A 17,027-nucleotide genomic window follows, 5' to 3' on the forward strand; every position below is an offset into this window, starting at 1 on the left:
TATGACCCAATTCCAGCCTTCAAGCGTCACAAGACACCTTTCCCGAGCTGGTGAAGCTTGTAATTATGAACGTGAAGAGCAAGGTGAGAGAGCGTGGGGTAATACGCCAAACACCCGAGGCAGCCAGGGTAATGAGACACAAACCGGTTCCACCTGTCCTCCACATTAACTGCTTCTGCATTTGTACAGTAATAATACAATAAATAAATAACTTGGTTGGTGCTTATATTTATCCTTTTTTTCCCCCCACGCATGAATTAGAAATGTGCTTTTTGCATATTCCAAACTCTCCCTGAGACACCCACGAAAAGTGGAGTCAAAACAAGGGTTTATAATTATCAACAGCAACCCAGGAGCAATTAGGAGTAAAAGCCCTTGCTCAAGGGCACATTGCCAGATTTTTACATCTCGTTGGTTCGGAGGATTTGAACCAACAAACCTTTCGGTTACTCGCCCAATGCTTTAAATGCTACCTGCCACCCCAAACAGGAAATAACCGTTTCCACCCAGTTCCAAACAGGAAATAACCGTTTCCACCCATTTCCAAACAGGAAATAACCGTTTCCACCCAGTTCCAAACAGGAAATAACCGTTTCCACCCAGTTCCAAACCCAGAGACCTTGAGAACCACTACATTACGGTAAGAAAGCAGGGAGGTGTTGTTGCAAGACCGCGTGTCGTTTTCTGATATAAATATCATCTTCCCTTAACACTCACCGCCTCTCCTCTTTGACACACGCTGGCCTTTGTGATACTAACAGCTTCCTGTGTTATGTCTCAACTGCTGAAATCAATAGAGGTTCGATCTGAACTCTCACACCTGTATCAAGACTCCATTAGGATTATGTTCTCATTGAATTCTACAAGTCGATAGTCTATGAGGGGGGGTGAATACAAAAAAAAAGGTGGAGATTTGTCAAACAATTATGGTGTTACCGCAAAACTCCTTGCTGCAGGCATAAACAGTAGACAGACGACGATCTCTGTCTCTGGAGGACTGATGTAAAAGTTCTTGTTTTCACATGTTAGTGCTTCACACATACATGACAAGTAGAACATCAGTATGCATTAGATGAGTCAACGCCAAGTCTAAAATATGAATAATTCAGAAGTATCACTCCCCTCCACAGACAGACAGACAGACAGAGATCAAACACTCTGCTTCCTCGTTGCCAGCCTGGCCTCTATGCAGTAAACCCCTCAGCACTGCACTCAACTCGATTTGCACTTTATGGCCTGGCTGAATGTAAAGTGCCTTGATTGCAGTAGTTTTCCTGCTAAGTGGGAGTGAGGATCTAGCCTGTGTACTGTAAAAAATAATAAAACAATAAAACTGAAGCTACTTCCCAGGGAGCTCTTCCCAGTCCAGGGTTAAGAGCACAGAAACCTCCACTGCATGGACAGGAATACAAGCAGAGGCTCAGAGCTGAGCTGGGCTACTGTGGTGTCTGGAACCGTCACTCAACCCTTCTGTTGGAGCGAGGGGAAGGAGATTGGGGCCAGTCATATTCCTACTGGAAAATACTGTCCTGTTGTGTAGATAGAGGTCTCAGCTATTAAGGCATTAGGAGGCACACAAATCACTATGTGTCAGTTACTGTATATTATTCTGTATTCAGTTAATGTGACTGGCAGGCCTGGGGTCTGTTTTTATATCACTTTGAAGAGGAGGCTGTGAAGCCAGTTAATGTGACTGGCAGGCCTGGGGTCTGTTTTTATTTCACCTTGAAGAGGAGGCTGTGAAACCAGTTACTGAGACTGGCAGTGAAGCTAGTTACTGAGACTGGCAGTGAAGCCAGTTAATCAGGCTGGTAGTGAAGCCAGTTACTGAGACTGGTAGTGAAGATAGTTAATCAGGCTAGTAGTGAATCCAGTAAATCAGGCTGGTAGTGAAGCCAGTTACTGAGACTGGTAGTGAAGCCAGTTACTGAGACTGGTAGTGAAGCCAGTTACTGAGACTGGTAGTGAAACTAGTTACTGAGACTGGCAGTGAAGCCAGTTACTGAGACTGGTAGTGAAGCTAGTTACTGAGGCTGGTAGTGAAGTAGTGAAGCCAGTTACTGGGGCTGGCAGTGAAGCCAGTTACTGAGGATGGTAGTGAAGCCAGTTACTGAGGCTGGCAGTGAAGCCAGTTACTGAGGCTGGTAGTGAAGCCAGTTACTGAGGCTGGCAGTGAAGCAAGTTACTGAGGCTGGCAGTGAAGCTAGTTACTGAGACTGGTAGTGAAGTAGTGAAGCAAGTTACTGAGGCTGGTAGTGAAGCCAGTTACTGAGACTGGTAGTGAAGCCAGTTACTGAGACTGGTAGTGAAGCCAGTTACTGAGACTGGTAGTGAAGCCAGTTACTGATACTGGTAGTGAAGCCAGTTACTGATACTGGTAGTGAAGCCAGTTACTGAGACTGGCAGTGAAGCCAGTTACTGAGACTGGTAATGAAGCTAGTTACTGAGACTGGTAGTGAAGCTAGTTACTGAGACTGGTAGTGAAGCCAATTACTGAGACTGGTAGTGAAGCCAGTTACTGAGGCTGGCAGTGAAGCCAGTTACTGAGGCTGGTAGTGAAGCTAGTTACTGAGGCTGGCAGTGAAGCTAGTTACTGAGACTGGTAGTGAAGTAGTGAAGCCAGTTACTGAGGCTGGTAGTGAAGCCAGTTACTGAGACTGGTAGTGAAGCCAGTTACTGAGACTGGTAGTGAAGCCAGTTACTGAGACTGGTAGTGAAGCCAGTTACTGATACTGGTAGTGAAGCCAGTTACTGAGACTGGCAGTGAAGCCAGTTACTGAGACTGGTAGTGAAGCCAGTTAATCAGGCTGGTAGTGAAGCCAGTTACTGAGACTGGTAGTGAAGATAGTTAATCAGGCTAGTAGTGAATCCAGTAAATCAGGCTGGTAGTGAAGCCAGTTACTGAGACTGGTAGTGAAGCCAGTTACTGTGGTAGTGAAGCCAGTTACTGAGACTGGTAGTGAAACCAGTTACTGAGGCTGGTAGTGAAGCCAGTTACTGAGACTGATAGTGAAGCTAGTTACTGAGGCTGGTAGTGAAGTAGTGAAGCCAGTTACTGGGGCTGGCAGTGAAGCCAGTTACTGAGGATGGTAGTGAAGCCAGTTACTGAGGCTGGCAGTGAAGCCAGTTACTGAGGCTGGTAGTGAAGCCAGTTACTGAGGCTGGCAGTGAAGCAAGTTACTGAGGCTGGCAGTGAAGCTAGTTACTGAGACTGGTAGTGAAGCCAGTTACTGAGACTGGTAGTGAAGCCAATTACTGAGACTGGTAGTGAAGCCAGTTACTGAGGCTGGCAGTGAAGCCAGTTACTGAGGCTGGTAGTGAAGCTAGTTACTGAGGCTGGCAGTGAAGCTAGTTACTGAGACTGGTAGTGAAGTAGTGAAGCCAGTTACTGAGGCTGGTAGGGAAGCCAGTTACTGAGACTGGTAGTGAAGCCAGTTACTGAGACTGGTAGTGAAGCCAGTTACTGAGACTGGTAGTGAAGCCAGTTACTGAGACTGGTAGTGAAGCCAGTTACTGATACTGGTAGTGAAGCCAGTTACTGAGACTGGCAGTGAAGCCAGTTACTGAGACTGGCAGTGAAGCCAGTTACTGAGACTGGTAGTGAAGCCAGTTACTGAGACTGGTAGTGAAGCCAGTTACTGATACTGGTAGTGAAGCCAGTTACTGAGACTGGCAGTGAAGCCAGTTACTGAGACTGGTAGTGAAGCTAGTTACTGAGACTGGTAGTGAAGCTAGTTACTGAGACTGGTAGTGAAGCCAGTTACTGAGGCTGGCAGTGAAGCCAGTTACTGAGGCTGGTAGTGAAGCTAGTTACTGAGGCTGGCAGTGAAGCTAGTTACTGAGACTGGTAGTGAAGTAGTGAAGCCAGTTACTGAGGCTGGTAGTGAAGCCAGTTACTGAGGCTGGTAGTGAAGCCAGTTACTGAGACTGGTAGTGAAGCTAGTTACTGAGACTGGTAGTGAAGCCAGTTACTGAGACTGGTAGTGAAGCCAGTTACTGAGACTGGTAGTGAAGCCAGTTACTGAGACTGGTAGTGAAACTAGTTACTGAGGCTGGTAGTGAAGCCAGTTACTGAGACTGATAGTGAAGCTAGTTACTGAGGCTGGTAGTGAAGTAGTGAAGCCAGTTACTGGGGCTGGCAGTGAAGCCAGTTACTGAGGCTGGCAGTGAAGCCAGTTACTGAGGCTGGTAGTGAAGCCAGTTACTGAGGCTGGCAGTGAAGCAAGTTACTGAGGCTGGCAGTGAAGCTAGTTACTGAGACTGGTAGTGAAGCCAGTTACTGAGACTGGTAGTGAAGCCAGTTACTGAGGCTGGCAGTGAAGCCAGTTACTGAGGCTGGTAGTGAAGCTAGTTACTGAGGCTGGCAGTGAAGCTAGTTACTGAGACTGGTAGTGAAGTAGTGAAGCCAGTTACTGAGGCTGGTAGTGAAGCCAGTTACTGAGACTGGTAGTGAAGCCAGTTACTGAGACTGGTAGTGAAGCCAGTTACTGAGACTGGTAGTGAAGCCAGTTACTGAGACTGGTAGTGAAGTAGTGAAGCCAGTTACTGAGACTGGTAGTGAAGCCAGTTACTGATACTGGTAGTGAAGCCAGTTACTGAGACTGGCAGTGAAGCCAGTTACTGAGACTGGCAGTGAAGCCAGTTACTGAGACTGGTAGTGAAGCTAGTTACTGAGACTGGTAGTGAAGCCAATTACTGAGACTGGTAGTGAAGCCAGTTATTGAGGCTGGCAGTGAAGCCAGTTACTGAGGCTGGTAGTGAAGCCAGTTACTGAGGCTGGTAGTGAAGCCAGTTACTGAGGCTGGCAGTGAAGCCAGTTACTGAGGCTGGCAGTGAAGCCAGTTACTGAGGCTGGCAGTGAAGCTAGTTACTGAGACTGGTAGTGAAGTAGTGAAGCCAGTTACTGAGACTGGTAGTGAAGCCAGTTACTGAGACTGGCAGTGAAGCCAGTTACTGAGACTGGCAGTGAAGCCAGTTACTGAGACTGGTAGTGAAGCCAGTTAATCAGGCTGGTAGTGAAGCTAGTTACTGAGGCTGGTTGTGAAGCCAGTTAATCAGACTGGTAGTGAAGTAGTGAAGCTAGTTACTGAGACTGGTAGTGAAGCCAGTTACTGAGACTGGTAGTGAAGCTAGTTACTGAGGCTGGCAGTGAAACCAGTTACTGAGACTGGTAGTGAAGCTAGTTACTGAGACTGGCAGTGAAGCCAGTTACTGAGACTGGCAGTGAAGTAGTGAAGCCAGTTACTGAGACTGGTAGTGAAGCTAGTTACTGAGGCTGGCAGTGAAGTAGTGAAGCTAGTTACTGAGACTGGTAGTGAAGCCAGTTACTGAGACTGGTAGTGAAGCTAGTTACTGAGGCTGGCAGTGAAACCAGTTACTGAGACTGGTAGTGAAGCTAGTTACTGAGACTGGCAGTGAAGCCAGTTACTGAGACTGGCAGTGAAGCCAGTTACTGAGACTGGCAGTGAAGCCAGTTACTGAGACTGGTAGTGAAGTAGTGAAGCCAGTTACTGAGACTGGTAGTGAAGCCAGTTACTGAGACTGGCAGTGAAGCCAGTTACTGAGACTGGTAGTGAAGCCAGTTAATCAGGCTGGTAGTGAAGCTAGTTACTGAGGCTGGTTGTGAAGCCAGTTAATCAGACTGGTAGTGAAGTAGTGAAGCTAGTTACTGAGACTGGTAGTGAAGCTAGTTACTGAGGCTGGCAGTGAAACCAGTTACTGAGACTGGTAGTGAGGCTAGTTACTGAGACTGGCAGCGAAGCCAGTTACTGAGACTGGCAGTGAAGTAGTGAAGCCAGTTACTGAGACTGGTAGTGAAGCTAGTTACTGAGGCTGGCAGTGAAACCAGTTACTGAGACTGGTAGTGAAGCCAGTTACTGAGGCTGGTAGTGAAGTAGTGAAGCCAGTTACTGAGACTGGTAGTGAAGCCAGTTACTGAGACTGGTAGTGAAGCCAGTTACTGAGACTGGTAGTGAAGCCAGTTACTGAGACTGGTCGTGAAGCCAGTTACTGAGACTGGTAAGTGAAGCCAGTTACTGAGACTGGTAGTGAAGCTAGTTACTGAGGCTGGCAGTGAAGCTAGTTACTGAGACTGGTAGTGAAGTAGTGAAGCCAGTTACTGAGGCTGGTAAGTGAAGCCAGTTACTGAGACTGGTAGTGAAGCCAGTTACTGAGACTGGTAGTGAAGCCAGTTACTGAGACTGGTAGTGAAGTAGTGAAGCCAGTTACTGAGACTGGTAGTGAAGCCAGTTACTGATACTGGTAGTGAAGCCAGTTACTGAGACTGGTAGTGAAGCTAGTTACTGAGGCTGGCAGTGAAGCTAGTTACTGAGACTGGTAGTGAAGTAGTGAAGCCAGTTACTGAGACTGGTAGTGAAGCTAGTTACTGAGACTGGTAGTGAAGCTAGTTACTGAGACTGGTAGTGAAGCCAATTACTGAGACTGGTAGTGAAGCCAGTTACTGAGGCTGGCAGTGAAGCCAGTTACTGAGGCTGGTAGTGAAGCTAGTTACTGAGGCTGGTAGTGAAGCCAGTTACTGAGGCTGGCAGTGAAGCCAGTTACTGAGGCTGGCAGTGAAGCCAGTTACTGAGGCTGGCAGTGAAGCCAGTTAATCAGGCTGGTAGTGAAGCCAGTTACTGAGACTGGTAGTGAAGTAGTGAAGCCAGTTACTGAGACTGGTAGTGAAGCCAGTTACTGAGACTGGCAGTGAAGCTAGTTACTGAGGCTGGTTGTGAAGCCAGTTAATCAGACTGGTAGTGAAGCTAGTTACTGAGACTGGTAGTGAAGCCAGTTACTGAGACTGGTAGTGAAGCTAGTTACTGAGGCTGGCAGTGAAACCAGTTACTGAGACTGGTAGTGAAGCTAGTTACTGAGACTGGCAGCGAAGCCAGTTACTGAGACTGGCAGTGAAGTAGTGAAGCCAGTTACTGAGACTGGTAGTGAAGCTAGTTACTGAGGCTGGCAGTGAAACCAGTTACTAAGACTGGTAGTGAAGCCAGTTACTGAGACTGGTAGTGAAGCCAGTTACTGAGGCTGGTAGTGAAGTAGTGAAGCCAGTTACTGAGACTGGTAGTGAAGCCAGTTACTGAGACTGGTCGTGAAGCCAGTTACTGAGACTGGTCGTGAAGCCAGTTACTGAGACTGGTAGTGAAGCTAGTTACTGAGACTGGTAGTGAAGCCAGTTACTGAGACTGGTAGTGAAGTAGTGAAGCTAGTTACTGAGACTGGTAGTGAAGCCAGTTACTGAGACTGGTAGTGAAGCTAGTTACTGAGGCTGGCAGTGAAACCAGTTTCTGAGACTGGTAGTGAAGCTAGTTACTGAGACTGGCAGCGAAGCCAGTTACTGAGACTGGCAGTGAAGTAGTGAAGCCAGTTACTGAGACTGGCAGTGAAGCCAGTTACTGAGACTGGTAGTGAAACTAGTTACTGAGGCTGGCAGTGAAGTAGTGAAGCCAGTTACTGAGACTGGTAGTGAAGCCAGTTACTGAGGCTGGCAGTGAAACCAGTTACTGAGACTGGTAGTGAAGCCAGTTACTGAGGCTGGTAGTGAAGTAGTGAAGCCAGTTACTGAAACTGGTCGTGAAGCCAGTTACTGAGACTGGTAGTGAAGCCAGTTACTGAGACTGGTAGTGAAGCCAGTTACTGAGACTGGTAGTGAAGCCAGTTAATCAGGCTGGTAGTGAAGCCAGTTAATCAGGCTGGTAGTGAAGCCAGTTAATCAGGCTGGTAGTGAAGCCAGTTAATCAGGCTGGTAGTGAAGCCAGTTAATCAGGCTGGTAGTGAAGCCAGTTAATCAGGCTGGTAGTGAAGCCAGTTAATCAGGCTGGTAGTGAAGCCAGTTAAATCAGGCTGGCAGTGAAACCAGTTACTGAGACTGGTAGTGAAGCCAGTTAATCAGGCTGGTAGTGAAGCCAGTTAATCAGGCTGGCAGTGAAACCAGTTACTGAGACTGGTAGTGAAGCCAGTTAATCAGGCTGGTAGTGAAGCCAGTTAAATCAGGCTGGCAGTGAAACCAGTTACTGAGACTGGCACCAAGAAGAGGATGTAAGTGAGGAGACACTTGAACACTTCTCTTCGGAGGTGTTTTCACTTTGAAAATCCTTCTCCACATACAAATGTTTCCATAGTGGAATCACAAAATAAATGTATAAAGTGATGCAACCTGATGCCCCCGTGCACAAAAAGAGGTTCATACAACAATGGTTTGTTGAGATCGGTGTGGAAGAACTTGACTGACCTGCACAGAGCCCTGACCTTTAACCTATCGAACACCTTTTGTAATGAATATATATATATATAGTGTATGTTATTTGACCTTGTTTATATATAGGGGTAATGGTAAATACTTCTAACCTTCCAAAGATCCAATAAACCATGGATGACCGATAGCACACCTAGCTACACGTTCAAATGACGGTGTCCTTTGTTGGGCAAATCAGATGTCAACCTACGTACATTCACATACAGCTTGTGTAAGAAAGAGGAGTTACTTTTCAACTAGTCAATGTTTAAGTAGTCTACGCAAAAATGAGCCGAAAGCTGCTCAGTGTCTAAACGTGCTGACATGATAGCAGAGGTAACCAGGGTAGACAGAGGTAACCAGGGTAGACAGAGGTAAGCAGGATACACAGAGGTAACCAGGGTAGACAGAGGTAACCAGGATACACAGAGGTAAGCAGGGTAGACAGAGGTAACCAGGGTAGACAGAGGTAACCAGGGTAGACAGAGGTAACCAGGGTAGACAGAGGTAACCAGGGTAGACAGAGGTAACCAGGGTAGACAGAGGTAACCAGGGTAGACAGAGGTAACCAGGGTAGACAGAGGTAAGCAGGGTAGACAGAGGTAACCAGGGTAGACAGAGGTAACCAGGGTAGACAGAGGTAACCAGGGTACACAGAGGTAAGCAGGGTACACAGAGGTAACCAGGGTAGACAGAGGTAACCAGGATACACAGAGGTAACCAGGGTAGACAGAGGTAACCAGGGTAGACAGAGGTAACCAGGGTAGACAGAGGTAACCAGGGTACACAGAGGTAACCAGGGTACACAGAGGTAACCAGGGTAGACAGAGGTAACCAGGGTAGACAGAGGTAACCAGGGTAGACAGAGGTAACCAGGGTAGACAGAGGTAACCAGGGTAGACAGAGGTAACCAGGGTAGACAGAGGTAACCAGGGTAGACAGAGGTAAGCAGGGTAGACAGAGGTAACCAGGGTAGACAGAGGTAACCAGGGTAGACAGAGGTAACCAGGGTAGACAGAGGTAACCAGGGTAGACAGAGGTAACCAGGGTAGACAGAGGTAACCAGGGTAGACAGAGGTAAGCAGGGTAGACAGAGGTAACCAGGGTAGACAGAGGTAACCAGGGTAGACAGAGGTAACCAGGGTACACAGAGGTAACCAGGGTAGACAGAGGTAAGCAGGGTAGACAGAGGTAAGCAGGGTAGACAGAGGTAACCAGGGTAGACAGAGGTAACCAGGGTACACAGAGGTAACCAGGGTAGACAGAGGTAACCAGGGTAGACAGAGGTAACCAGGGTAGACAGAGGTAACCAGGGTAGACAGAGGTAAGCATCCACCTGGATGGCAGACATTACGTCTCATATACCAGTCAGGAATCGTTGTCGCTGGTGGCTTCACATTTTCATTTCAATATACTGTTACCTCTTTACTTAGGTTGACGGCATGACGATGATTCATTTTACTCTCACCATTGAAACAAGGCCTAATCAAATATAAAATGTTTCATCATTTCAATCACTAAATCTACCAACCTGCACCCAGAACAGCCTATTTTTTAAATTTTACTAGACAAGTCAGTTAAGAACCAATTCTTATTTTCAATGACGGCCTAGGAACAGTAGGTTAACTGCCTGTTCAGGGGCAGAACGACAGATTTGTACTTTGTCAGCTCGGGGGTTTGAACTCGCAACCTTCCGGTTACAAGACCAACACTCTAACCACTAGGCTACCCTGCCACCCCACAGGGATGCTGAGCCCATGTGGATGTCCTTTGGGTGGTGGACCCTGCTTGATACATGCTTGATACACACAGGAAATTGTTGAGCAGGAAAAACCCAGCGCCTGGCACCTATCGTCATACCTCGTTCAAAGACACATAAATCTTCTGTCTTGCCCGTTCACCCTCTGAATGCCACACACACACAATCCATGTCTCAATTGTCTCAGGGCTTAAATATCCAACTTCAACCCGTCTCCTAACCTTCATCTACACTGATTGAAGTGGATTTAACTGGGAACATTAATAAGGGATCATATCTTTCACCTGGATTCACCTGGTCAGTCTATGTCAAGGAAGGAGCAGGTGTTCCTAATGTTTTGTCCACTCAGTATATATCGAATATAGGATACAGGATACATTTCTATGTGGAATTGTATACATAGTTCTTGCAAATTATGTTGAAATTAGATTATAATAACCTGTTAGTTAGATTAAATCAATGTATTTCAATTGAAGTTTTTCCCTCATTTCATCGTTCACAACACTGGTTGATTACTTCTTTCAAATCCAAATGTATGTTCCACGTTGATTCCACATCACAATATGTCGACACATAGAAACGACAACATTGATTCTACCAGTGGGTTCACTCTCTGTAGCTGAAGAGAAGCCTGTTTTCAGGGCAGCAACCTTCCTGACCTGCTACGTGCTGCATCTCTGATGAGCAGCTGGTCTGTGAGGAAACCATGTGTCTTTCATCTCGGTCTTTGTGACTTGTGACATGCTATCTATAACACCTCCGTCTCGTTCCACAGATGCACGCTGTACACTAAAGAGTACGGGCTCACGCTAACACACACACACACACACACACACACACACACCTCAAACAGTGTTGGACATTAGTTACAGCACATCTGCAATTTTAATTAAAGAACGGCATTATGCTTTCAAATGTGAATAAAATGGCAACAAGGACAAATGGAAAATACTTAGGCCAGATCAATGATTTAAAATGAATAGCTAAAGTCCCACTTTCTGTCTCTCTTTTCTAATCTATCTTTAGATTTATGTCATCATTAGCAGTTCCTTTCCAACGGCATTACTCAGTGTGCTGGAACATTCCGCCTGCTGGTTGGTTAATGTCATAAACAGCGGTCATTTCAACAGCATCGTAGGCTAGGTCAGGATTTGGTGGGACTGCGGTCTTTTCTGGTGAATTTGTATGGCGCGTGGCCGCCCATAGATGCACGCTGACAGACTCCAAGCCGCCCATAGATGCACGTAGACAGACTCCAAGCCGCCCATAGATGCACGTTGACAGACTCCAAGCCGCCCATAGATGCACGTTGACAGACTCCAAGCCGCCCATAGATGCACGTAGACAGACTCCAAGCCGCCCATAGATGCACGTTGACAGACTCCAAGCCGCCCATAGATGCACGTTGACAGACTCCAAGCCGCCCATAGATGCACGTTGACAGACTCCAAGCCGCCCATAGATGCACGTTGACAGACTCCAAGCCGCCCATAGATGCACGTTGACAGACTCCAAGCCGCCCATAGATGCACGTTGACAGACTCCAAGCCGCCCATAGATGCACGTAGACAGACTCCAAGCCGCCCATAGATGCACGTTGACAGACTCCAAGCCGCCCATAGATGCACGTTGACAGCCACCCATAGATGCAAGCCGCCCGATAGACAGACTCCAAGCCGCCCATAGATGCACGTTGACAGACTCCAAGCCGCCCATAGATGCACGTACGTTGACAGACTCCAAGCCGCCCATAGATGCACGTAGACAGACTCCAAGCCGCCCATAGATGCACGTTGACAGACTCCAAGCCGCCCATAGATGCACGTAGACAGACTCCAAGCCGCCCATAGATGCACGTAGACAGACTCCAAGCCGCCCATAGATAGACAGCAAGCCGCCCATAGATGCACGTTGACAGACTCCAAGCCGCCCATAGATGCATAGACGCTGACAGACTCCAAGCCGCCCATAGATGCACGTGACAGACTCCAAGCCGCCCATAGATGCACGACAGTAGACAGACTCCAAGCCGCCCATAGATGCACGTTGACAGACTCCAAGCCGCCCAGAGCCGCCCATAGATGCACGTTGACAGACTCCAAGCCGCCCATAGATGCACGTAGACAGACTCCAAGCCGCCCATAGATGCACGTAGACAGACTCCAAGCCACCCATAGATGCACGTAGACAGACTCCAAGCGGGTAATACCTGCCGTGTCTCGGGGGTTTGAAAAGTAGAGAGAGCAAAACTGTGGAGGAAGATCAAGTCACACAGGCAGTAGAATCGTGGCTTTGAAAACATCTACGGTGTGAAAAAGAGCTCCTATATATAAAAAAACCCCGATCTTAAGTCCTGTGTTGTCGTGGGTCTCCTTGCCCATCTCGTCTCATCTTAGTGAGAACCCTTTCACACGTATATTGGCTGTTCTGTGGTGGCTTCAAATGAATGTTTTTCATCCCCCTGTAGAGTAGAAACGTTTGATTTCTGAAGAAGTCCATTGATGATTGGTTAAGCGTCAAACCCTGGTGAGACCACAGCCCTGTGTTGGGTCTGTGTGTCACAGAATAGTCACACACACACACACACACACACACACACACACACACACACACACACACACACACACACACACACACACACACACACACACACACACACTCTCTCTCTCTCTCCCTCTCTCTCTCTGGTCAGAGAACTGTCACACACACTCTGGTCTGTCTCTGTGTGGTAGATCAGCAGGAGGGTGGACCGATAGCCCCTCTCCATCCGACTTGTCCATGGCACAAGGCTTTGTGTCTGAGGTGTGTGTGTGTGTGTGTGTGTGTGTGTGTGTGTGTGTGTGTGTGTGTGTGTCCACTATTTAGCTGCTCAGAACAGGCGACGGAAAAAGTCTGGAATGTAAATGGCTTTGAAGTCTTTCAGCCTCTCCATTCTTCCTCTGGTCCGCTGAGCTGAAGGCGGCGAGGGTGGGAGGGGGGGGGTGAGAGAGATGCCCCTTCCGCTCGCCCCGTAAGAACCATTATCCGTTCTGAAAACGGACCCTTGAACTCCCACGTCCACCTAGAACCCACAACAGAGAATGCTGTCATTAAAACGCCAGGCATTCCTCTAAATAGGACAGGACGTGGTTTTGCGACATGCCATCTATGAGAGGTCACGGTGTAATGAAGCTCTGGTTTTAAAAGGTGGTTTATATAATATAATACCACTGTAGACTTGACTTTAACTCTGGGGAAGATCAATGTGATGAAATAGAAAAATGGGCACTAAGAAACTGGTGTCCAAATAACAGTTGAGTGGGAAGTTCGTGAAAATTGATTTCTGACGTAACAGGTCACTATACTCAGCATCTGAAAGACCACGAAGGAAAACCCCAGGGACCCTTTAGTTTGGAATATACTAATAATATAATATTATTATAATAGAATAATATAACACTTTATAAGCCTCTGTGTCACAGCTTTTAGTTTTTTTTACAGTTAGTCTACCAACAGACAGTACTCACCGTTAGGTCAGAGTTCACAGGGGTGTCTCCCTCTTGTATAAGGCAGCGCTGGTGGGCCCTTCAAACTGCAGCTTGATGGCCTGTTTCAGGTTGAGCTGGGGGTCCGTGGTCGTCATGACCACCATGCAGGGAGGAGATAAGGCACTACCGGCGGTTATAGACATCTTCCGGTTCTCCTCCCATGTCTCTCTCTGAGCCGGGCTCTGGACCTGGTAGGGGTAGCCCATAGGGAGACTGTCCCTGTTTTTGGGGCCATCTTGTCCAGGCGTCACCCCTAGAGAAGCCATGACAGAGTTCCACCTCCCCCCTCCGTACTGAGGCCTCTCCTCCTGGATCAGGCTGGGGGGGTCGAGTTTACTGGGATAGTCGAACCCTGCTGGGTAGCCTTTGTAAGTCTGTTCAGAGTCATGCACCATGGCCGTGACTGTGCAGAGGGTGGGTGGAGGAGGGCTGGCCTTAGGGCACTGGGCCCTGCGGTTGGTTCCGTGCAGGCTGCCACGGGCGGAGCCAGGTGGAGGCAGGGTGGAGTGACGGGAGCGACAGCGTGGAAGGGAGTGCTGCTGGATCTGCTGGGTGAAGGACAGGCTGTCAGCAGGGACAGTCTGCACCGTGGCCTGGGAGTGGGCTGTGGAGGAGGATGTCTGGGAGCTATGGATGGAGTGGAAGTGCTCGGCTGTGGAGCCTGGGGAGCAGGAGGCTGAGGAGGTGGAGGTGCTAGCACCATGATGACGCCCTGCCTGGGCCACGTTACTCCCTGAGCCGACGGAGGACGGGCTCTTCACAGTGGATGACCGTGGCGAAAGGGTGTTGGACAGACGGACTGAGTACGGTTTGGCTCCGTAGCTCTCCAGCAGCCTGACGATGGTGAAGTGGCCCCTCTTCCCGGCCACCTTGACGGGGCTGCGGCCGTACTTGTCTACGTGGTCTGGGTTGGCCCCTCCCTCCAGTAGCATGGCAACGATATTGGCGTGGCCCTCCTGAGCCGCGATGCTCAGTGCCGTGGCCCCCTGCTGTCTGCAGGCCAGATCCACGTTGACCCCCCTGACCTCCAGGAGCAGACGACCGGGCTCAACATGACCCCGCCAGGCTATGGAGTGCAAGGGGGGTCGTCCCTCCCCATCCTGGGTGTTAGGGTCCGCCCCATGGCTCAACAGCATCGCCACTGCATCCAGGTTGCCCTGCCAGGAGGCCACGTGCAGCGCCGTGCGCCCCTCCCCGTCCCGGGACTCCAGGGGCACGCCCCCTTTGTCCATGATGAGGGCAGCCATGTCCAGATGTCCCTCCAGGACCAGGAGGTAGAGCAGTGGACGGCCCTCTGCGTCCCGTACGTCCGTGTCGGTGCCCCGCCTCATCAGTAGCTCCACCACCTCAGCGTGGCCCTCCAGGGCGGCGGCGCTCAGCGCAGAGTGGCCGTCGTACGCCCGGTGGTCGATGGGCGAGCGGCGGTCCAGCAGAAGCCTCACCGTGCCACAGTGGCCCTCCTGCGCGGCCAGGATGAGGGGAGTCCGTCCCTCGATGTCCATTTCTCCGACACGCGCCATGCTGCCACGCTCCGTTAGGACGGCACAGACCCCCCGGTGGCCCTCGCAGGCGGCGGCGTGCAGAGGGGTCCAGCCCAGATCGTCTTTATGGTTCTCATCCAGCCCTCGGTCCAGAAGTGCTCTGACCACCTCCACGCTGCCCCGTGCTGCTGCCAGGCTCAGAGCTGTACGACCCTCCCCGTCGATGCCATCCACCGTAGCGCCCCAGAACAGCACCCTGCCCACTGTCGCGGAATGACCCATGGCGGCAGCCGCCAACAGCGGGGTGACGGCTGCAGAAGCGGCGGCGGCGGCGTGCGGCCCGGCGCTCTCGTCTACGTCTGCCCCAGCCTCTAACAACAGTTCTACCACCTCCTCGTGACCTTCATACGCAGCCAGCAGCAGAGGGGTCATCCCATCCTGGTCCTTGTGCCCCGGGTCCGCCCCTCGCTCCAACAGCAGGCTGGCCACTTCGCCGTAACCTTTGACTCCAGCCGCTGTGGGCACACAGAGAGAAGCCACTGACAGGGCAGTACGGCCGTCTCCGTCGGCCAGGTCGACCTCTGCCCCGTGGTCCAGCAGGATCTCTACCGCCTCCAGATGGCCCATGTAGGCGGCAGCAATCAGTGGAGTGCGGCCCTCCCGGTCGACCTTGTCCACCTGCGCCCCATGGTCCAGCAGAGTGAGGAGGATCTCCTCGTGACCCCCCCAGGCCGCCGCCCTCAGCGCCGATCGGCCTTCAGCATCACACCCGTCCACGTCAGCCTCTGCATCCAGGAGGAGGTGCACGGCCTCGGTGTGACCCCCCCAGGCCGCTGACCGTAAGGCCGTCCAGCCCTCGCTGTCTGCATGCTCCACCATCCCCATGCCGGCCTCCAGATCCAGCCCCCTGGCCCAATCCAGCAGCATCCCCAGCACCCTGACATGGCCCTGCCTGGCAGACAGCGTTAAGGGGGTCTGGCCCTGGTGGTCACTGATCAGAGGGTCAGCCCCTCGGGTCAGGAGTAGGTCGGTCACTTCGGCTGAGCCTGCATGGGCCGCGCTGGCCAGGAGGGTGCGTCCGTCTGTGGGGTCGGCCCGGTTCACGCTTACCCCGCTGTCCAGTAGCACCCTCACTGTGTCCTGCTTCTCCAGCGCCTGCCCGATGATGCCTCCCCCACCTCCTGCACAATGTACCCCCACGCTGGGGCCTCCATCTGGGGCACAGGAGGGAGGGAACACCCCACTCTTCATCAGCAGCTGGAGGACCCCCTGCCTGACCAGGACAGGCGGCTGAGAGGCAGGGGAAGAGGGGGAAAAGGGGCTAGTCAGAGGGGGCACATCAGCCCACAACAGCCACAGGGCCAGGAGGGCAGGGTTGTCCTTGTGCATGCCTGAGCTGACCAGGTGCGAGCCCATCTGACAGGTGTCCTCTGTGTTAAGGTGTGGGGCGCGCAGGGTGAGAGCCATGGCCAGCATGGTGTGTCCCTCAGACACGCTACACAGATACTTCTGGGTGCAGTACTTCACGTCCGTCAGCCACTCTGCAAAACTAGTGTGGAACAGGAGCTTGCTGCCTCCCGGCCCGTCGATAAGCAGAGTAGACAGAGCCTTCAGCCTGCTCTGGAAGTCCATAGGGCTGAGGGACATGTCCTGGGTCCAGGTGGTGGTGTAGAGCTCCTGGGTGGTGAGGGGCCTGGGGGAAGCCAGTAGGGCGTTGAAGAGGGGCCTGACTTGGAGGAACAGGCCTCTGGGGAAGAATCTCTGACAGAGCCACAAGTAGAGGCCGTTGAGGGTCCCCGGGATGTCCCGGATCTCCCGGAGCCCCACCAAGGCCCCCGCCACGCCGTCCAGAACGCGTTCCAGAAACAGGAAGCAGCCGCCACTCTTGATGTGCAGCAAGTTGAGCATGTCGGCCGTCTCGGGGGTCAGCTGTCGACGGAGCGCCCCCTCCTGGTCCAGCCTCCGCAGGATATAGTGCTGCACGTCACGTACCGGCGCAGGTTTACGCAGATCGTCCAGAC

General features: G+C 51.0%; 1 protein-coding gene across 5 annotated transcripts in view; it reads right to left on the reverse strand.

Moving 5' to 3' along the window:
- Positions 1-12,068: 12,068 nt before the first annotated feature.
- The window catches only part of LOC118377258 (ankyrin repeat domain-containing protein 50-like), a 22,476-nt gene continuing 17,517 nt past the window's right edge, over positions 12,069-17,027 (reverse strand). For all 5 annotated transcript variants that reach the window (XM_035764107.2, XM_035764105.2, XM_035764106.2 and 2 more), the window contains exons 4-5: positions 13,505-17,027; positions 12,069-13,059 (exon numbers count right to left, since the gene is read on the reverse strand). The exon at positions 13,505-17,027 is cut by the window's right edge and continues 15 nt beyond it. In XM_035764107.2, the coding sequence (XP_035620000.1) occupies positions 13,519-17,027 (3,509 nt within the window). In that variant the 3' untranslated portion in view covers positions 12,069-13,059; positions 13,505-13,518. The remainder of the gene's footprint in view (positions 13,060-13,504) is intronic.

The sequence above is a fragment of the Oncorhynchus keta genome, chromosome 34 (genome assembly GCF_023373465.1).
Source record: "Oncorhynchus keta strain PuntledgeMale-10-30-2019 chromosome 34, Oket_V2, whole genome shotgun sequence".
Lineage (NCBI taxonomy): Eukaryota > Metazoa > Chordata > Actinopteri > Salmoniformes > Salmonidae > Oncorhynchus > Oncorhynchus keta.